At 40.7% G+C, this 22,375-nt stretch overlaps 1 protein-coding gene across 1 annotated transcript in view; it reads right to left on the bottom strand.

Annotated features, from left to right (window-relative positions):
• Positions 1-22,375, bottom strand: part of LOC117828934 (microtubule-associated protein 4) — a 108,017-nt gene that overhangs the window by 55,227 nt on the left and 30,415 nt on the right. Inside the window, exons 3-6 of the mRNA XM_034706347.1 lie at positions 20,588-20,707; positions 19,327-19,413; positions 14,511-14,699; positions 6,118-7,575 (exon numbers count right to left, since the gene is read on the bottom strand). Coding sequence (XP_034562238.1) covers positions 6,118-7,575; positions 14,511-14,699; positions 19,327-19,413; positions 20,588-20,707 — 1,854 coding nt within the window. The remainder of the gene's footprint in view (positions 1-6,117; positions 7,576-14,510; positions 14,700-19,326; positions 19,414-20,587; positions 20,708-22,375) is intronic.

The following is a 22,375-nucleotide window of genomic DNA, read 5'->3' as shown; positions in this document are numbered from 1 at the left end:
GCACAGTGGTATTCAGTTTGTAAGAAGCCAAAAACAGGAGGCAGATTTTGCATACGTTTTGAGTAATTAAAAAAAGTGGATAATGAGCTTTTTATTGTATATGTCAGATGGGATATTGATTTAAGAGGGTGATATACTTTAGGAGTGATGACAGACTATGTGAGAACTTTGTGATGATGAGTTTGAATAAAGATTTCTTCTACATAGAGCTTCAGCACCATGGACAGCAATCATATCTTCCATTTTACAGTCTAGGACATCTCTACAACTTTTAATGTATGACACATACATTGATGAGGAACAGTGTTATGGAACATCATTAGTATTATTTAGGCCCAGGCTTGGAAACTAAGAGTAATTAGATTGGCTAAAAATGTGTGACAATTCAATGCTACTAATTAAGTAATACAGCAAGGTGACTAAGGGTGGGAATCGCTGGGTGAGTCACGATACAATACGATACACGATACGCAATACTTGGCCCACAATAACAATAATATTACGATACTGCGATAATCTAGACATTGCGAAGGAATGATGAAACAATATATATCACAATACCTTATTAACCAAAGAGTAAACACTGCTCATTAAAAGGCAGAGTGCATTCATGTATTTATTCACTGCGCTCTGGTTTGGTTTCACTGTGAATAAACAATGTCATGTCATGTCATGTCATGTTTATAAATGAAATAAATTCTAATGCTTGAACAAATCCAACCAGCTTGTGTTTATAAACTGTTTACATTTTATGTTCAAACTTTAAAGCATATCTGTTTTAGGTGACTGTACCTGTATTTAGCCCCTCATTCCAATGCTTGTATCACACAAATCAGGGCCACGATATATTGCCATTTCAATATTTTGTCCCATCCCTAAGGTGACAGTACTCAAACCGTCTGCATCATCTCAATAGTTCTCTGTCTGTCAGCACGAAAAGAGGACCTGTGCAGCAAATTTGGAGCTGCTTTAAATGCAGGAAACAAACTCACTGAAACTCCACTTACTGAGGAGATACAGCTTCCTTTTTAAAATGTCAATACCAAAGGTTTAATTAAATTTGAGCAGCCCACTCCGCTGGCCTGGGGCCATCCGTCTTTGACTTCCAATCCGTTGCTGAGGCATGGCACATTTTCTAAAATAATAACACAGGGTGACTCACGCTCTTGTCCCACTGTTAGTTCTCGGTTTGTCTGTTTACTTTTACAATCGTGCCAACGAGGCAGAAGTCCCAGCACCTCCCCCCCTAAAAGCCATCAAAAGGCATTAGCTCACCCCAGTTTAAAGTTGGAGCCATACTGTAAGGACGTCCCTTCTGGGGTTTCATCTAACAGTCTGTGCCCCAATGAAAAGAGCCCAAACAACAGTGAGGAACACTATGAGGTAAAAATAGACCGCTGATACAGTATATTCACGCCTGCCTGCCTTTTCAGGATTTGTGTTTGTCCTCAAATAGCTTAATGACTCACTCGTTTGTATTTTGTGTCTGTGAAAGGAGAACAAGTACAAAAGCAGTGTATGTGTGCTCTCTCAGCTGACTGGAACATGCGTTTTTAGTGCCATATGACGGAAGAAGACTTTAGAGTTTATAGGAGAACATGTGTGGTTGCAAAGTGGCCTGGGTATCTGGCATTGTCATTATTATGCAATGATATCTACTTTTTACTTAAATCAACAAGCCTAGAGTAGAAAGAATGATAGAACAAGGAAAGAAGAAACTTAAAGTAGCAATGGGTCATTTTTTGTACAATACTTGGAAGCTGTGAAACAAGCTGCAAACAACTCAGACTTCCATCCATCCATCCATCATTATCCTGTTTGGGGTCACGGGGGGCTGGAGCCTATCCCAGAAAGACATTGGGCTGAAGGCAGAGTACACACCGGACAGACCGTCAACCTATCACAGGGCTAACATGGAGAGACACAAAACAATTCACAAACACTCACACACTCACACCTACAGTCAATTCAGCGTGACCAATTAACCTTGGTCAGCATGTTTTCGGACTGTGGGAGGAAGACGGAGTACCCGGAGAGAACCCGCACATGCACAGGGAGAACATGCAAACTCCACACGCACCTGCCCGGCCGGGGATTTAAACCAGGAACCTCCTTGCTATGAGGCAATAGTGCTACCCACTGCCGTGCAGCCCCAACTCAGACTTATTCAAGTTAATTATAAAGTAGCAGTATGAGTAAACCATTTGGTATTCCCACACCCAGCAATAGCACCATTAGCATTCATTTGAAAGCCCTGTGTGCGCCAACATTTATGATATTGTAGTTTGTTTTGGTCTCCACCAACTCTTGAGAATATATCCGGTTTGAAATGCTGCTAAATGCCTCAAAATGTGAACCATATATCCGCACACTATGTGGTTGTTTGAAGTTGAAAAAGCAGTGTGCAGATTTTAGTCAGAGAGAAAAACAGAGTCTGGTGATAATCCTGGGTGAGTTCGACCCAAGAAGTGACCCCTTACATACTGTATATAACAGTCAACCAAGTAAGAAATACAACTTTATGTCTTTTTTTCTTCCAGCCAAAAATAACCTTGAACCATGTTCCTCTGAAGGTACAGTGTCTCTGCATTATTAATATGTACGTTGCTGTGCTTTTACATGTGTGGGTGATGTACGCACGCTTGTCATGTGCTGTGAGAAGGATACACGGTGTACTCTGGAGTGTCTATTTTTAGTCTCAATGGTATATAAAAAAAAAAAACAATATTATTTTGAAAAGCTGCACCATTCCCAGGTAGATGTAAAATAATCCAGTGATAATGCTCTAGCCAGCCTTGAATGTTTAACTAATCTTTGAACAATCCTAAAACATACACGATGATGAATAAGGGTATTATATGTCAACTTAAGATGGTTACTTTTTATTAAACCAACAGGTGTGGACACAAAACCTACCTTTATACTTTTAATGATGTACTTCCATCTCCCTCAATTGCCTCAGTGAGAGGTGGTTGCTTCCTCTGAGGGGAGAAATCACTAAGAATGATTTGCTAATAACACCAAGGATTGCCAATCTATTGCCCCCGCTATCTGCTCCATCTGAAGGTTTAATTCACAGAGCAGATTGCACTAAATGATATTCACGCCCACAAAGTTTCGCAGGTCTCAGAGCCTTTGATTTTCAATTCAGTTTCAGTGCTGAGGTTTACGACCTCATTTAGATGTTTCTCTTTTTACAAGAAGGGCTCGTTAGTTTTCTGTATTCATCTCCTCTCAGTCTCAGCATTCTGTTCACCTCCTCACATTTCCTCCTAATCCCACAAGTCCTTAACAACAATCTCTTCACACCTCGTGCCTCCGCATCTCTCTCCCTCTCATGTGGGAAATAAACAATATATCCCCGTCCCTGCACACTTCTAACACATCCCTCTCGTTCTGCCAAAAGCATTTAAAAGCCTCTTTTTGATTCTGTAAATTTCAAGCAGTTTTTTGTCTACTGTCTTGTTCCTCGCTGTACTCCCTTGTACCCCCACTGTTACCCTCCAAAGACTCTCCTATGCTCATCATTGTGCTCCGCATGCCGTCTTGTCTTTTGTGCTAGGCTTAAATACCACTCTGGGTGACAAAGGCACACCCCTGGACACCAACAAAAGGTCTTATTACACAGAGGGAGGACGGAGCCAGCTGTGTTCAGCACTCTGTCGTGCTCTTTCTCCCCCATGTTCACAGATATACACAGCCACATGCATAATTGTCTAAAATGCATAAAAATCCCAGTTTTTGCATTAATTACAAGAAATCAAAGCACAGATATTTACTATTGGCATGTCTGACACACCCCTGTGTGGTTGTAAAATGCATACAAACATGTTCAGATGGTAAAATACTCTTTAAAAGAGGGACAACACCTACATACTTACATCAGTGAAATATATACACATTCACACAGGACATGACCACAAGTATATAATTCAATTATATTGCCCTTTTTTAAAATTTTTGACCTATCCATGTTATGTAGAAGTGGGAGGAAAACTAACATAAGCTCTTTATTCCCTGTGGAGGGATGGGAGGCATTGATCAAAGCTACTTAATAGCCAGGTTCAACACTCTGCTGTTCCTGCAGAGAGCTGAGGGCTGGCTCAGTCCTCATTATTGCCTCCAATGGGAGGCAGAGACAGGAAGTGTTGAAAGGAAGGACGAGCAAATGAATCCTCTGGAACTCATAAATTACAGCAACACACATGAAACACTTCAGCTCCAGAAAAGAAAACAATGCACTTTTTAAATCCACGTGGATACATCAACATGCACAACTGACATCCATACATCCACTCTGGCACTAAAGCACAAGTGTCAGCCAGTTCTATTTTTAGCGCCCCATCTCTGGCTGTCATAGAGAGTATATCTTCACAGACAAAAGTCTTCTTTCTACTTCTGGCAGACACTACAATAGCTTTAAAATCTAATCTGGTTTTAAAATTGGGTTGGATTAAGGTCATTGGGAGGTACTCTGCAGATATTCTAATCTCAAGTTACTAAAAGATTTGAAGTAAAGGTGATGGTGGTGTTAACCTGCTGAAGGCTTTGTTGTGAGAAAACACAAAAGCAGAGGGCAAAATAATTTAAGATTGGAAGTGGTCAACTCGATTCTGTGATGTGAACCGGAGGTGAGAATTCAACACAAAGTTTAACACCTCGAGAAAGAACTACCAATGCTTGGCAACAATCAGTGGCGGTCTTTTTCTTTTGGACTTTTGGACCAGTCCTACTTGGGAAACACTGATATAACAATCCAAATATAAAACATACTAATATACCAGGGCAGTCCCAATGAGCCTGTAACAGTCCTGGAGGGTAAAGACCAGATATGTAGACCCTGAACATTAAAAGATGGTGTACTAAACGGATTTGTCCTCGTCTTGAAAGACTGATCGGCTATAAATCAGCCTGAAACTCTTGAAGTCTGCAGAGGGTGGGATTGAGTTACAAAGTGTGCATGCCTTGCCACATGATCTGTCAACATTTCTCCTGACTCCCCTGTGTATCGTACAACTCTGGTATAATGTTAGTTAACAAATACAAGTTGGATACTTAGAAAAGATACTTAAGTAAGGTTGGTGGAACAATCCTTCCCCCTCAACTCTGTGTACCTTCCAGGGTTAAGGTTCTTAGTAGGGTTACCAACCCATTCAAAAGCCACTTCATATTGGACATCTAACACAGCATGTTCTGCATTTTCCGCATCAGGGAACCCTTGTCCAATTCTCTTAAACACTCAACTAGATGTATGTAGATTGCCTCCATCTTCCTTCAATGTGTCAAATCCAAACATAAACAGCAACCTGGAGCATCACTGTTTGCTGTCAGTCATTTTGCAAACATCCCAAAGTGAATGCTTCATGATGCACCGAAGTCTCAGTAATGGCGCATGAAAAACCACAACAAATCAAAAACTAACAAAAGAAAGTAAAACAGGACTCACCTTTGGTGTTGAAGCAGGCGAGGCAGCCATCGTCACAGAACATGGAAAGTAAAGAATCGACAGGAACAGCAATTATAATTTGATCATTGGAAGCAGAAACTGGTGACACAAAACACGAGGGAGTTAGCATAACACCAAGAAATGTTTTTTTTTTTTCAAGGAGAAATTGTGAAGAAAAGGGCAACAAGTAAGAAAAACAGAGTTAATTGAGAACAGGACAGAGAAGATTATTGGAAGTTTACATTGGAGTCTCACCCCTGGATGCATAGGTAACAGAATAATTAGTGTTAACACAAACACTTGGACTGAAGAGAAAAAGTGAAGGTTGATTTTAATGTAGTACAGATGCCTAGTGTTGTCTCTAAAGAGAAAGACTGTGATTGGTTAGTATTGGCACACCCATGAACAGCAACCCTGTTAATCATGAGAACATCCCAGCAGTGCATCACTGGGAATGAAGACAGTCACAGATTAAAAGTCAAGCCAATCCAGCCAAAGTTGAGCGCATGCGTTAGTCACTCACAAGTAGTCCAATTGGGTCAGTCAGAAACCCAAACCAGGTGTTTTCACAAATGTTTCCATGCAGGGGAAAATACAAACTGGTCTATATATCCATCATCTATCTAATCTATAACTAACTTCTACTTTGTCCACGGCTGACTACAACCAACCTTCCATTGTGGGGGAAACTGAAGGGACCGCGGCTGGTTCATCCATGGTATCCGCAAAACTTGGGAAGAAGGGCTTAGCTGATGGGTTAAGACCTGAAGCTTGACCTCCCAGAGGGCTGGTTGCTGGAGGGGAAGAGGGGCTGATGACTGGGGATGCTTGTGGAGATAACTTCTTAGCTCCTGGGGAGGTGGGACTCTTGAGAGAAGATGAGGAAGATGAACGAGACTTCTTGGATTGCTTCTGGGATGATTTGGCATCTTTCATCTCTTTGGGTTGCAATTCCTGAGCGGTGGTTTTAGGAGAGCGGAGAGGGGCTGGGCTTGGAGTGTCGAAGGAAAGACCCAAGGTGACAGGATGACTTGAAGAGCTGACATCACTGAAGTCAAAAAGGTTGCTGTCCCTGCTCACGTTGGAGTTGTTCAGGAGCCATGAAGCATCTGAAGGTGAGAGAGGAGGGGCAGAGGCGAGCACCTCACCTTTTGGGGAAATGCCTGGGCTTGGTTGGGATGCGGGGCTGAAAGCTGAGGTGTCTACTCCTGGTAGCCCTTGCACAAAAGACTCTTGAAGGGAACTGGTGTTGTCAAACATCCCGCTGTCAACCATGTCACCAACCATTGCTTCATTCTCAGAGAAGGTTGGCAAAATGGCCTGGCTGCTGTTCCCCAAGCTGGCATTTTCAGTATCCATCAGGAGGTCAAAGGAATCATCAGGGTGAGGAGCCATGGAGAAGGAGCCAGGCGTTGCAGCGTCAGTTGTGGTAGACGGCATAACAAATGGGGCAGCTGTGGGTTTCAGCTCGCTGTTCAGGACCAGTGGGCTGACGTTAGCAGCTGTTGAAGAGAACAGGTCCTGGGATAAGGGCGAGGGGATCAGACCTTCTTCTGGGAAGACTTCCTTTTTCCAGTTAGTGGCGCTGGCATCCACATCTGCCAACGCAGCCTGAGCAGAACTTCCTAGATCCATCATATCCTCCTCTGTGATTTGAGAGGTTGCTGCTGATGCAGGAACAAATGGTTCAGCCATCACTCCCCACTCCTGAGGAATCTTTTTCCTGCTCTTCCCCTTCTTTCCTCGCCCTCCACTCTTCCCAAGCTGCTCCTCCCATCCACTGTCTCCTTTATCCCTCCTTGGGCCTATCCTGTTGTAGAACTCCTCTGAGTTTTCTCCTGTTGCTTGAACCTCGGCGGGACCCTTGCTCTCTAGGGGTTCATAAGACCCCTCATCTTTCTGTCGCCTTTTCTTCTTCTTCTTCTGTTTTCTGTCAGATCCTTCTCCCTCCTTTTCATCACCTCCAGCATAGGCCGTGCTCTCTCGGGTAGGCCAACTGTCAGGTGGGTCATCAGGGCTGACTGCAAGATGGCCTGCATGGCGACTGAGCACCGTGGAGACGCTTGGGGTGAATGGGAGGTCTGTTGGTAGGCAGCCAGCCTGGTCTTGCCAGCAGTCGCCTAATGCACCTTGTTGTGGGTGAAGAGGGGAGAGTTTAAAGTTGGGGGAGATTGATAAGTGCATAGGAACTGGTTCCCTTAGTTTATTACCAACAGAAAATAACAGAAATATGAGTCAAAGAAAATCCTAACTCTGAGTTCAAATTATATTTTAAAAGCCCTACATCAGAGAAGTTGTTGAGTTTTTGGGGGGTAATGTTAAGAACATGACTAAACAGACTCCACACAGCAGCAGTTATCCATGGTTGCTGACTCACTGCAGCCCTGCAGAACAGTTCAGATTTGCACTCTTGCAGTAAAAACATTGGGCAGCAAAGGAGCTCATTTTGAAAACAGAAACAGAGTCAGGAGTGTGTGAGTTTTTGTTTTTGTTTGCCTGCCGGCTAAAAAATTGAATTTTTGGGGTTAAACCCCGGGGGTGTTGGAGCACATATTGCTTCAGAATCAGAGCCTTAATCCCTAAACTTTTTTGTGGATATAACCTGGGGACTGCTGAAAAATAATCTGATATCAGTGTGTTTCTATTTCAGTGGTTTCCATTCCCCTGGAAAAGAAGTGATGCATCGCTGTGAGAAATAAACCTCTATTTCAATTGTTTTCATGATAAACATTCTTTATCACCTTTATCTCTTTAATTGTATAAACTTAACATTTTTCTTGTAACATCCCAGCAGATTAAGCATACACGCATATGTTCTTACCAAAAAAAGGTTTCTTTTTTATTCAGTTTTATCTATCATTAGTAGTGCCAATTAGCCAGCAAGTGTGTTATCATGATTTTAGTTACTGTAGTGTAGTGGCATGATCCCTCCTTCTCAAGACTGATTTTTGGTAAGAGACTTTTTAAAAACAAAATCTCATTTTTATACAGAAAGAAAATGAATTAAAAATAATGCCAAAGGAAAAACATTAATTTATTTTAAAAATTAATTTGTCAAATTTAAATTATATGAAATGTGATCGCTTGTGTAAATGAAGCACTTACTGTATCAGTATTAAAACACCATCAAAACTAAAATCTAAATGGTCTGGTAATGGGCTTGCCTTCAATTTTTCATGTCACATACACACTCATACACAGACAGATCTTTTCAGGCTTGCCATCTTCAGACATTGCACTCTGTCAAACCATATTTCTTTGCTGTTTGACAGCTGCTTGATGCCTCCTCTGCATTGATTACCATTATCTTAAAAAAGGCACCGCAACTCCGCCTCAGTTTTTGGTTGACTTGTCCTACTTTTGTGCAACTTTGTTCACCATGTCTCTCAAACTTTCTCCTTAACAATGAGGCAGTGAGTCACATCTGGGCTCCGTCATTTGGTGAACACTGGTTGTTGTAAGGAATATTGACATTTGATTACTAAACTTATAATATATGACGATCCTACTTTTTTCAGATGTATATTGAGGGGGGAATTAAATAGGTCATATATTGGGGTCAACACGGTGATATATGTGCAAATTTAATTTTGACAACCTCCTAGCAGACAAAGTCATGCATCTCCCTTGAGACCCCAAGTTGGGAAACAATGGCCTATTGTATCTCTCTGAATAACCAAATATCCCCAAAGCATGGCAGGCTCTCATGCATGTCTCACAGACATTAATATATGGATGGGTAAGAACTTTGAAAACTCAATGAGGATGAAATATAATCTACTACTAGTTGGAGCCAAAAAAGGCAGAGAAAAACTACTTTTAATACTAGAACAGAGCCTGCTTTTCTCTTTCATATATGTGTTGTGCTTTTGTCACAGTAGTGTGTGTCCATTTTCCTCTATGAATTAGTGCGGATCAAACACACACATCCAAACAAACTGGCCAGTATTGAATTAAAAGACAAAGAGAAGTGGTACTTAGTGGAACAGTACAAAGTTATACTAATACCAGGAAACTATCCGTCAGCAATGCAGCTCTTTTTGAAAACAGACTTTGAGAGTCAGGAGTGTGTGAGTTTTTGTTTGTCTGCCTATTCAACTATGGTCAGCTAGAGCATATTCAGTGTCCTACATAAACAGACTCAAAAAAAGACTGCTTAATGATTCCATAGGAAGGAGGTCAATTACAGGCAACCATGCTGTAACTAAAACTGCCTGGTCCTGGGACATTGTGTAACAAAGCTCAGGCAGACAAGGCGTAATGAGAATAGAAGGTAAAATGCCCACTGAGAAAAGATTGTTCTACTTTGGCCCAGTTTGTTTCTTCTTTTCAGCTACACACGCCACACACATATTTACAGAAGAAGAGCAAAAGTGGAGCAGTTGTTAGGCTCGTTACAGTACAGTCGATCTCTGGAGTGCTGTGTTTCTTATTAACAAACCCATGACAGATCTCTGCTGTCTATACTGTATGTGCAGTAATTGGGGAAGGGGGGTAGATGAAGACATCAACCAACTGAGGAGGATGATTTAAATGTAGCAGCTTATAACCTCATTCAACCAAAGAAGCATCACAAAGCAGCTATAATGCTTATAGTTTCAAACGGCAAGCTTTAAGAACAAGCAGGCAACATGGTTAATATATGACTTTTTTCACATTAATTTTAAACCTGATAATCAAAATATCCAATACGTTCTATCAAATTAAAACATTTGTATGAATGGATTTTCCAATGTAATATCATTTAAATTCAAACACTATTTGAGCTCACAAGCAGATGTTGGCCAACTCTAAGGTTCCAGCAAGGGCTGTCATTTTCTTGAGCTGCAAAACCAGCAGAGGATTACCTAAACCAGAGAGCTTAGAAAGTTACTCAAGAGTCTAGGCCCCCATCCTTAAGGCAATTGTGAAGGAGTTGTTCCACTTATTTTGCAGTATTTCCTTGTTAAGGAATATGCAGGAGTTTGACCACTGTGGATTATTATTCTTTAATTGTTATAATTTTTGTAAGTTGAATTTTTGGGGAATTTTTGCCTGTATTGATAGGACAACTTAAGTGAGACAGGAAACGTGTGAAGCAGAGAGTGAGGGAAGACATGCAGTGAATGGTCGTGACTGGGAGTCGAACCAGCAACCTCTGCAATTGGGACTATAGCATCTGTATATGGGGCATGCTTGGACCAGTAGGCCATTGTTGCCCCAACCACTGTGGATCTTATCGTGTACCATTCGTCATCATCATTTGTAATTGTTGTGTTAAGGAGCCTACGCAGTAAAGAATTATATTTATAAATCATTACATAATATACAATGAGCATGGAGTCTTCCCAACCCTAAATAAGGCGTGGCTTCCCAATTTTCCATGTAGAAGGTGATCCCCGTAACAGCAAGTGTTGTAGTAGCTTTTTCTATATCAACATGTACAGACATTAGAATTTAACAGGAACTACAAATAGACTTTTAATACATACATACTGTGTATCATCATTTTTAGTGTTTGTTGATGTTCTATTGGTTTATGGAAAGCAGTCACCTTTGATGGATTTCAAAAAAAGTGCTACATATATACAGTTATTTGTATTATTGGTGGTAGTCACTCGAGGATTCATGGTTGTTGTAGTTTTGAGGTGAAATCAGTTTTTTTTTCTGCTCCACATTGCTCATAACAGAGTCCCTTTGGGTTGTTAAAGATCAGCCCTACGCATATTGAGACAGGGAAAAAGGGGGAGTCTGTGGCTGCTGCATTGTTGAGTCACCATGTGTTTTCCTACTACCTTACACACATACCAGAGATATTACACACACACACTGAGTTACACACTGAATGGCACACAATCTTACAATCAATTTCAGGGTGGCAATAAAGGGTTGACAAGCAACAGGAGACTATTTATTACGCCTTCATAAAACCTGTTGCATTGGGAGACTCACTAATGGTGGATTGCAGCCACTGAGAGCACCAAGAGTTGTGTCGCCATCATCTGCTCAGTGTTAAGGTCAACATATTGCGCTAATAATATTAAAGCGCAAACACACCCGTACAGTTGTCTTGCTCCATGCAGTGTGCTCTTGTTTAATGTCTGGCTGTTGAGATGAGCCGTCCTAGCCCCCTCTCTCTGCTGCACGGACCTGCACAATCATGCTGTTAGAGCTTAACAGGCTATGTGCACAGGCGTGGTGACAAACTTCTGGTTGGTTGAGCAAGTATGCTGGAGTGTGCACACAGTGCAGAGGGTACAGCCTCAGCCTCACTGTGAGCTAGAAAAAACCCTGACAAGCAGTTTTTACTTTGTTTTGATCCTTTCATTGGCAGTACGTATTCTCCTTCAATACTTGTGCATGTCAGAGCTTTTTAATAACATGCTAACACGCTGCAACCAAGGCATGAGAGTGCTCGGTTTTAATTAAATCCACAATCACACATATAATATTACACTCTGACAGTGACGGGTAGAGAGAGAGAGGCAGAGAGAATCCAACAGACATGCTAACAGAACTGAATATGAAAATAAGTGCAAGCTTGTGTGTAACAATTTAATTCTCAGAGGGTATTAAACCTTCTACTTTTAACAGTAGTGATGATCTGATTATCATTAAAATGTCGGCTGAACACCTCGGTGTCCTGGGCGACCAAAAACCCAGACTTCTTAATTTTATGCAACCTCTGTGCGTGACGGCTGGTCTTTTCTAGGAAAGGATGGAAGGTTAAAATGCCGTTATATCTACTTGAATCAGAGCAAAGTGGAACACAGCGGTGCTCATTAGAGCCCTATGGCCCTTAGAAACTGTAAGAAATTACAGACCTCATATTTCTTTCTCTTCAGCACAGCGCTTATCTTCGTAGTTAGGGGTGACTGATACAGGAAGTTAACCGGAAACTAGATTTCTGACTCCCCGTTCAACTGGAGGTTTGTCACCACGCTTGTGCACAAAGCCTTTTCTATCCACATACAGATGATGAGCTGACCTTTTAAAGTGCATACCATACCCCCTAGGAAATAAACATGGTCTTTGTTGATATTATTATGAAACTTGATTATTTCCCTAAGTGAGCTATGTATATTCTAATGTTTTGAAGGAGCTCTCCAAAAAGGAGCTCTGGTATGAATCTGGTTTCCATTCAGGAACTGGCAGATCAGAAACACTACCAGGACTAATTTGGCAAAATATTTGCATGTATGACTTTATGAAATTTTGAATATGTGCAAAGAGCATTGGATTCTTCTGACAGAAGCTTAACCCTCCTGTTATGTTCGTTTCTCTGGAACAGCATTAATGTTCCTGGGTCAATCTGACCTGGGGCATATTCAATTATCCAAAAGTGTCAGAACCCCAAAAAATCCCAATACACATTTTTTAAATCAAAATTTTAACTCCATTACTAACCATTTAAATCAAGATTTGGTCCATTGGTGTTCTTTAATTCTCACAGATCATTGTTCAATGAGGATAACTCACCCGTTTTTTAATGCACACTGGAAAGCCCTAAATATTAATACAATAGTTTTACATACAAGACAGATTTTTCTTTGTTTGTTTTTTTTACATTTTGATTTTTTTTTTTTTTTAATGAAGTAATGTCTATAAATAAACAAGACACCTCTGCTCTCACATGCTGCCCAGATTTTGATGCTGCATTTAGCTGGTTTGGAATACATATATTGCCTAAATTAGACTTTAAACAGGGTTAATTTGACCCGCAACATAACAGGAGGGATAACAAACCCCTACAGGACTGCATTATATTTCTGTTTAAAAGAGAAACCCAGAGGAACAGATTGGCATATATGATTTGACATTTGTGATAATGACAGAAATCTATCTTTCACAAATGCTCTTCTATCCATTATAGTCATTTTTGCTCAATGTTATTTGGTGTCCACTTAACTCAAATGGCTGTGTAATTACCACATAAAGGTATAACCACTCTGAAATGAATCCTCCTGCCCTCCTCTACTACACAGGCACAGAGGGTTCTGCCACCTGCCGTGTTGCAGTGCACCATGGGGCGCTCAGCTGCTGTCCTGCTTTGTGCATCGTTCCACTGACCACATGTGATGTTAGCATAGCCCTATTAGCTGCCACAAGTCACAGCGTGGCAACAACTACAGCTCTATGCTGTCTAGGATCAAGAGATCTCTGAACTTGAGAGAGGCCCTATGGAGAGGGGGAAAAGGGAGGGGAAGGGCTGGTCAAGAGAGAGCGGACACAGCCAGGGTCTCTTTGAAGAATATATACACACAGATCCACCCATGCAAACACACACACACACACACACACACACACACACACACACACACACACACACACACACACACACACACACACACACACACACACACACACACACACACACACACACAGACAGATATAGAGTATATGACTAGGAGCCATGGCATGATGGCACACCCTATATATGTCAGCATGAGATGTGCATTGACCTTGTGCTGGATGGCTAAATTAAACTGAAGCTGGTGTGTGTTTGTGTGTCTGTGTGTGATGGGCGCTATATAAAAGAAAGACATGCAGCTGTCCTGAATACTGCCCCCCTCTGTGGAACAATTTAGGCAGTGCAGGGAGGGGCACAGTCATACAGTAAATATCATACACTACATTGTTACATTAATTTGTGTGATATACTTCTGCTGTGAGGTTACAGTGGTGGGAAAATTATGCCTATAATGTATTAATTATATACAAACAGAGCTTTAAAAATGGGTTGTACTTTTTAAAATGCAGTAAAAAGTATAGTTTTAGCTGTTTCAAGGATTTAGCATTTTGGTGTATAAATTGGAAAAGCAACACCTTTGAAAAAAAAGCAGTTTTTTTTAATTAAAGCAAGTGCTGAAAAACTTAAAAAAAATTACAAATACCAAAATTTGACCAAGTAGAAATAGGTTATGATATGTTCGAGTTTACACACAAACTTGCCTTGGGTATTTCACAGATGTAAATGTGTGTATAAACTCTGATAATCAAGCACAGCTTTGTTGAAAAAAAAAACCAAGTAAATACTTCCACTGTTTTGTTGTAACACACATATCTGAATCTATGCATGTCTTACCTGATGACAGGTCCAGAGGGCTGCGAGGAGCCTGCGGTTCAGGCAGCATGGGGCTGTGCTCTTTAGGGGCTTCAGATCCCACCGTGGGTGTGGGGTGCTGTGGTTCGGCTTTGCTTGGAACCCTCTCTGCTGTAAGAGGAGCAGCCCCCACCTCAATGTTGACACCCAGCCCAGCAGGCTGTGAGAAACCTGAAGACCACAGAAAGATAAACATATAGAGTCAATGTTGGGTGCTAGATTTGTTAAACAAGTTGTTAAGTTTTGTTGAAGAGTAGTCTTCCCATCTTGCCTGCTGATATTGTGTAATAATCATCCTGACTCAAAGGGAACACAGCTTGTTTCTAGTAAACAACAACAACCCTGTTTGGCTGACGTTGCGCTACTAGAGAGGCTCAGATATCATTCCTTCGTCGTTGATCAGCTCCAATGCCTACACTTAAATCTTGCTTATACTGAGTAGCCTCAACACCAGTATGAGAATCAGTACACTGAAGGAATCCTACACGTCAAAAAGACTAGCATAAGAAAAACGTGGACAACAGCAGGAGATCAGCTGGCATTGACATAACTGCTTTATTTTGAGTGTTTACCTCTTTTAATATAATTAGCTTTCACTTGATTTTATAACCTGCTTTCTCAGCTAGCAGCATACTGTTATTGTTTCATATCTTCAGGTGACAAATCACCACAAACATTTTTCTTTTACAGCAATAAAACACTACTAGCTAGTAGAGATGGGCATTTCAAGCCAAAATATTATTCGATAATCGCTGGCATCTATTCTGTGACTATTCTTAAACGAGCCCCCGTTATTCTTAATTGGTCCGTTTGTGTGGCAGTCACGTTAACCAGTACTGCGACAAGATGCTACTGGTAGGGGGCACTGGCAGCATCTGTCTTGACCTTTATGCCATTGTTTCTGTGATGCAGTGGCGTGGCGTGTATGTTCACGTTTCAAAGCCATGCTCAGTCTAAGCAATTTCTCGGTTTCAGAATCTCACATCATGACACACGTATTTCCAACGACTGTTGCTAATGGGTTTTTTTTGGTGCTGTTTAATGAATTAAGGTTTCTTCACCATCTGATACTTAATGAAGTTAGCAAACAGCTCTAAGACGCTCTATAGCCAGCGTCTGGTGGGACTACTGCATTACAACCAAGCACCAAGAAAACGATGAAAAATTTTACTTTTAAAATGAGAAAATATTCGCATTAACTCTTCAATTTTTAATCAGTGAATGAATATTCAAGCACTGGAAATTCATGACCAAGCCTGGTAGCTAGTGGCAGTTATAATGTGTTTGATTGGTGTTTGGGCAGAGGGTGTAATAAATTGTGGGATTGCATAGACAGCTATATTTGCTGACCCTTCAGATATGATTTCTTATGCATTTCTTATTTTGCACTTTTTTTTTTAAATGAAGATTGAACAAATGAGGGATGCAATTTATTGTATAATCAGCAGGAGGAAGTAGAAACAGGTACAATATGTGATGTCCGCGGATGTATTCTCACATATAGAAACAGCTATATCGAGTCTTTAGGATCCCATTTCCAGGATTTATCCCTTTTTTTTAAGCTGTACAGGATGGTGTTTTTCTTATAAAACAAATAGACATCATGATGTTTATATGGAGTCTAATGGAATTTTACTTGAGGCTCAAAAATAATTTGAAGGTACGTGTCCCTTCAAATGTGACTTTTAGAAATCTTTGAGTGTCATTTTCAGAGTCCCAAAGATGAAATATCCCACCCCTCATTCCATAAAGGTTTGACGCAAGGATAAGACCCTAAATCTGTACATAGTCTGCCAAAACAGCCTCACACTTCCTGCAGGAGGACTGATGTCAACCGCTTACATGGACCTCTGATTGGGGGAAATCAAAGCACAATTCAGATTTGGGCAGAAATGATCTGCCAGGAAAGAGATCTATGAAGGTTTATTTGAACCTATAATTCTTCTGATATTTATAAATCAGCTTCTGCACCCTTTGATTTATAATGAACAAATATTGGGGTTTCTGTAGGTACTGAAAAAATGATTATTTGCCCAGCTCTTACGTAAATCATAAATAATATATGACTTTGCTGATGGGTCTATTTATTCTAGCATGGATGAATCAAAGACCGTTTCTGTGTTATGACAAGGAAGAGAAAAGAAAAGCAGGGCGATGACAAAGCAAAAAAAAAAAAAAAAAAGACAGGGGAAGCCATCAGGACAAGATGACATAACAATAACACAAGAAAAATAAACTTTGAGCTAAACATCTCCTGGCGATAAACATGTACAGTATGTGTGGTATACTTTGTCAGGGCCTGGTTGACATGATGTATGTTTATATATACACAAAAAGGTGTGTGTGTGTGTGTGTGTGTGTGTGTGTGTGTGTGTGTGTGTGTGTGTGTCGTATAAAAATACATGAATAAGGTCGATGAATCAAGATCCCACATGTGGGTGTGTGTGTGTGCGTCTGTGAGAGAGAGTAGGAGCAAAAGAACATTAGTGTGTGTTTGTGTTGAAGCCTTGAGCAGGATACGGTGGCCCAGAGACGACAGCTCTCATTAAGACAACAGTGAGAGCTGCATGGGTATGCAGAGGTTGGCATGGTGAAAGACATAACTCAGCCTCATAACTGTGTGAGTAAGTGTGTATGTGTGTGTGTGTGTGTGTGTGTGTGTGTGTGTGTGTGTGTGTGTGTGTGTGTGTGTGTGTGTGTGTGTGTGTGTGTGTGCGTGCGTGCGTGCGTGCGTTTATGTGTGTGTCACCTTCTGGAGTACCAGCAGTGACAGCTTCAGCTCTGCATGCAGCTAACAAGCTTAGTCTCACCACAAGCCATTCATCAGGCTGGAATTTACAAGCAAAGATTCAGAGCCAGTTGTTGGACTCCAGTTACATTTTTAATGAGGAGGGAAAGCTGACGAGCCGAGACATTAGAGTTTCTCAGAGTGATGCTTATTTATTGAAGGTTCGCTGATGTTTTTGAGCTGTATTTTCAAAGTTCTTTTCTTTACATTCTGTACCGTTTATAGAACTAACTAAATGCTGATGCATTTTTATTTACAGAAGTCAAACTAAACTGAACTTGTGACTCCAGCTACACTGAAGTTCCTCCTGCTTAAAAACATCTTAAAATTGACCTTTTGGAAACAAACATATGCCCTGATTAAACAAGCAACAGCACTGATATAATTGCCAAGTGTTTCAGCTGGCTACTTGTTCTTGAAACACAAAAGAAGCATTCTTGGAATAATACCTTAAAAAATACTTTTGGAGAAAAAAAAGCTGCAAGTATGAAAGTCAAGAGGTTCATGTTAACTACATTTGGTATAATTGATGTTATCATATATTGTTCATCTCATAAACAAAGTACTGAACTGTATTTCAGTACTCAAGGATTATATGCAGAGTAAATTAGTGAGGCAAGAATAACAGTATGGATCAATAAGAGTGATCACTATTGGATTGTCAACCACATAAAACAAATAATGAAATCCTCAAATTCAATTATAAGAAGTTGGAATAGACAAAAAAAGTAAAATGAGAAGACAGTCTTAGAGAGAGAAAGAATGCAACAATTTAAAAAAAAGAAAGAAAGAATAAAGTAATAATAGAAAGAAATACTGAAAGAAAAAGAAAAACAGAAAAAAAGAGAATGCAACAAAAAAGAAAGGGCACAAGGAAAAGGACAGAAAGAAAGAAGGAAAGAGGGAGGGAAGGAAATAAAGGGGGAAGAAGGGGAATATGGAAATAAGAAAGAAAGAGAGACAGAAAGAAAAAAAAGAAAGAAAGAAAGAAAGAAGAGAAAGAAAGAAGAAAAAGAAAGAAATACAGAAAGACAGAAAGAAAGAAAGAAGAAAGAAGAAAGAAAGAAAGAAAGAAAGAAAGAAAGAAAGAAAGAAAGAAAAGAAAGAAAGAAAAGGGTAGGAAGGAAAATAGAGCAAAGAATCAGTAGAAAGAAAGAATGGAAAAAAGGCTAAAATAAAAAAGACAGAAAGATAGAAGGGAAGAGGGAGGGAAGGAAAGACAGGGGCAAGGAGGGAAAAAAGAAGGGAGGACGGAAATAAGGGCGAAATAAGGAAAGGCAGTAGAAAGAAAGAATGAATACAAGACAGAAAGAGCAAAAGAATGAGAGAAAAACAACAATAATCAAAGAAAGAAAGAAATGAAAGAAATGAAAGAAATGAAAGAAAGAAATGAAAGAAAAAAGAAAGAAAGTAAGAAAGAAAGAAATGAAAGAAATGAAAGAAATGAAAGAAAGAAATGAAAGAAAGAAATGAAAGAAAGAAATGAAAGAAAGAAGAAGTCCTGAAAGCCAATTTAAATCAGGGCATAGGAGGAGCAGAAGGTATAAAATGTGTTTTTATGATGAAGTATAAAGTCATGCCTTGAACACCTCATCCTACAGGGAACTATCTGACAAAGAAACATTTGAATTGCCATCTTTGTGAAATTCAGAGTCTGTAATTAAGTGTCATCTGTGCAGCACTGTCATACAAAGTTAATGGATGTGCTGATGTAAGCAAACACTTTGCTTAAGCTCGTGTTATCACTCAGCTTCAGTGTCAATAAATGAAGTTCCATAAACACATTTTGAGTTAGAGAAGACAAATCTACTTTTGTGAAAACTGTAATATTAAATCATTCTTGAGTTCCAAATAACATTTCAAAGCTCAGGTTTGTATCGCTCCTGTAAATGTAATGATGAGGCACTCCACTACGATTGAAATGTGTTAGTTTGTTGTCAGTTATCCTGCTTCAATCACACTAACCCATTACTGCTGTGTAGCAGGTGGAAGACAATATTGGGAGAATACCTGAAAAAGCTCCCATCCGGCCAGCATCCATCATGTGGGCAGGACTGGTCTGAGAGCCCAGAGGATCTGAGTAACTTGCCATGGAGGCTGATAAGATGGAGGGGAATAACAACCAAGCAGGAGAGGAGGCAAGTGTAATGAGCAAAGATGGACGAGAGAGTCAAAGGAGAGAAAAGAATGGAGGTGAGAGATGGATTGGTAGGAGGAGGTGGTGGTTGGACATAATGGCATTAAAAATGTATAATGGGAGAGGTGGAAGGAAACAAAGAGAAAGGGTGAACATTAAACATTTCTGAAGTTTGGCATTTACTGAAGAAAGAAGAAAAGCTTTGGTGTCACGGCAAAAATAAATCGTATAACAACTGCATTTGATAATAATAGTCACGAGATGTGAGATTCTGTTTACATAGGTATAAATGATCTATCATTAGACCTCTTTACTGAACATTATTGCTTAATGTTTGTTTGTGGTTATGTATATGTTTGAAAGTAACTATGTATGTGCTAATGTAGGTTTTCATGTGGTTATGTTTGATTAGCTTTGTTGCCTTTGTTAAGCTTTAAGTACCAAAAAGAGTATTAAGAACCACAGAGAAATGTCTTGCATTTGCAACATCGATCAAAAAGTTGACCAAAGCAATAAGAGAAATACTCCTCATTTAATTTTGAGACCCTTGGGACATATAACCTTCCAAAATTGCGCTTTTATGGTTCTTAGAGACACATTGAAATGTCAAGTCTTGCCTATATGTAAAAAACAAAGTCCGAAGTCAAGTTACAAATTAAGGTATCAAGTCATAAAAAACTTATCATCTGAGTCATGCTTATCAAATTCAAGAACATAAGCTTACTTGTTCAAATCCAGTTATGCCTTTCCTTTAAAGTAAGGTCTAAAGGCACAAGATTTCTGACCCTAATCCGACCTAAGTCTGAGTCATGTGACTGAAGCTCAAACATCTGTTAATAACTGTTAAAAAGTAGCAATAGAAGATTTAAGTCATGGAAGTACACCCATTAGTTCACAGTCATACGGGTAAAAGTTGAGCTAAAAGAGTTGCAGTCCAATTACTAAACTAATATTCTGAAAACAAATGTTATAAATCTGCTTCCTTGTTTGAATGTAAATCTTAAAATGGCTTCATTTCACACCAAAACATGACTACTGATGTCATATCATAGATAAAGTACCATTCTATGTTTATTCATTCTTTTATTGGTGACACGGAAAAACTTTTTTGACCAACAGTCTTGGCCTCTGTACCTGATAGGAAGTCCGTAGCCAGGGCCTGTTGCTGCTGCTGGTCAAGTGATCTTGGCCACACCTCCCCTTGCGGCTCTGGATGCGACACTGAAGTCTGTCCCCCTGCGGTCAGCTTACAACCTACAGTGACAACATGGATCACTGAACATTAGTTCACCCTCCTCGCTGATGACACGCCGCCTTACGACTGTAATTTAATAACACAAATTAGACTGCGCTGAGCACATATTCACACACGCTCCCTAATTACTCACACAAAGGCATTCACAAAATAGTAACACATTTATATAAGCGACCCAGTCACCAAGAAACATTTCGCAGAACCCGCGTGTGCACCCACACTCTCACCTGCCAAATTTCCTCCCAAAAGCAGATATCCCAGTCCCATAAAACTCAACATTCAGTGATGTTTGCTATGTACTGCTCAGTGCCTCTGTCTCTGTCTGTCTCCACTGCAGCCTCAGCTGGCTCTGAGCTACTAACACTGTGAACCCCCAGCCGCACACACATACACACAATTGCGAAACACAGACACAGACATACACACACACACAAAAATGCAATCCCAGTTGGAGAGTCTGGGTTTGGTGTGACGTTTCACTGTCTGTCTGGTTCAGGTCTCAGGCCCCGCCAGCAAGCACCTCCCCTCTCGCTCCTCGACCTCAAGTGGCCGGCTCCCTTCTTCTCTGCTCCTGTAGTCACCCTTCAGCTCCTGTCCCAGTCTCCCAATCAGAGATCCTGACTGGACAGGAAAAGCAAGAACCCCGGCTGGCAGGCTTGTGAAGAAGTAATAATGGAAGAAGGAGAGGGGGCAAAAAGGATAGCCAAGCGGAGGGGGGGATTCAGGGTTAGAAATAGCAAAGAAGCAGAAAAATGCAGAATGGAGGAGACAGACAGGTATGCAAAGGATAAATTAAGAGTGAGCTGTGGGGAGCAAAGGAAGGGAAATGGATAAAGAGGAAGAAACCGAGTCAGATGAGTAACAGAGGGGAGGAGAGAAGCAGTAGAAAGAAGGAGGGAGCCACCGATGGCAACCCTCTCCCAGCAGCGTTCACAGAGGGTGACAGTGAGGCGAGCAGACAGGACGCCACCCAAAGTCACAAGCTCTTCCATATATCAGACACGCACAGGGGCCATGGTAGGGTGTGCATTGTCTGTCTCGACAGGACAAGGAACAACACCGCGGGCAGGGTCACCCATTGATTTAAAAACACTTCTGCAGCAGCATTATTCCTTATTGTCTTAAAAGTTGTCGTCTGCCTATCTTGGGGTCCCCATGTTTTGTAAACACATGATTACACAAGATGCTAAGGAAATAACACAAGATATGCAAAGTCATAGCAGACTTCCCACAAACCCGCGGTGGTCAAAATGAGTTCACCTGAATGCACAGAGTGTTTAATCGCAAAAGAAGTGCTGGGTGTTTTTCCTGCTGAGCTGTGTCACTGTCCAGGGTGCTGAAATCAGAATAAGCTGCTCCCAAAGGGCAGTGAAGGGCAGTGACATGAAAACCACCAATATATCTCACCATGTGCATCCCTTTCACTTACTGAGGCACTACAGTTTACTTGTGTAAATCACAGTCCTATTTAAAGCTGTGGCTACGGGGTGTTTTTGCATTCGGGGGAAGGGAGGTTACACAAATACAAAACCTCAAAGCTGGTAGCTGTCTGGTAAGAACTCATCACTCAAAGAAACATCTTTTGGGCAACATTATGAGGCCAACTGATGTGACCATAGCATTAATATAGATTAGAATCATAGCACTTTCAGAAACAAGGATATAGT

This window comes from Notolabrus celidotus, chromosome 17 (assembly GCF_009762535.1).
Source record: "Notolabrus celidotus isolate fNotCel1 chromosome 17, fNotCel1.pri, whole genome shotgun sequence".
Taxonomy (NCBI): Eukaryota; Metazoa; Chordata; class Actinopteri; order Labriformes; family Labridae; genus Notolabrus; species Notolabrus celidotus.
Note: the sequence above shows the minus strand (reverse complement) of the source record. Positions and strands in the feature narration are given on the sequence as shown.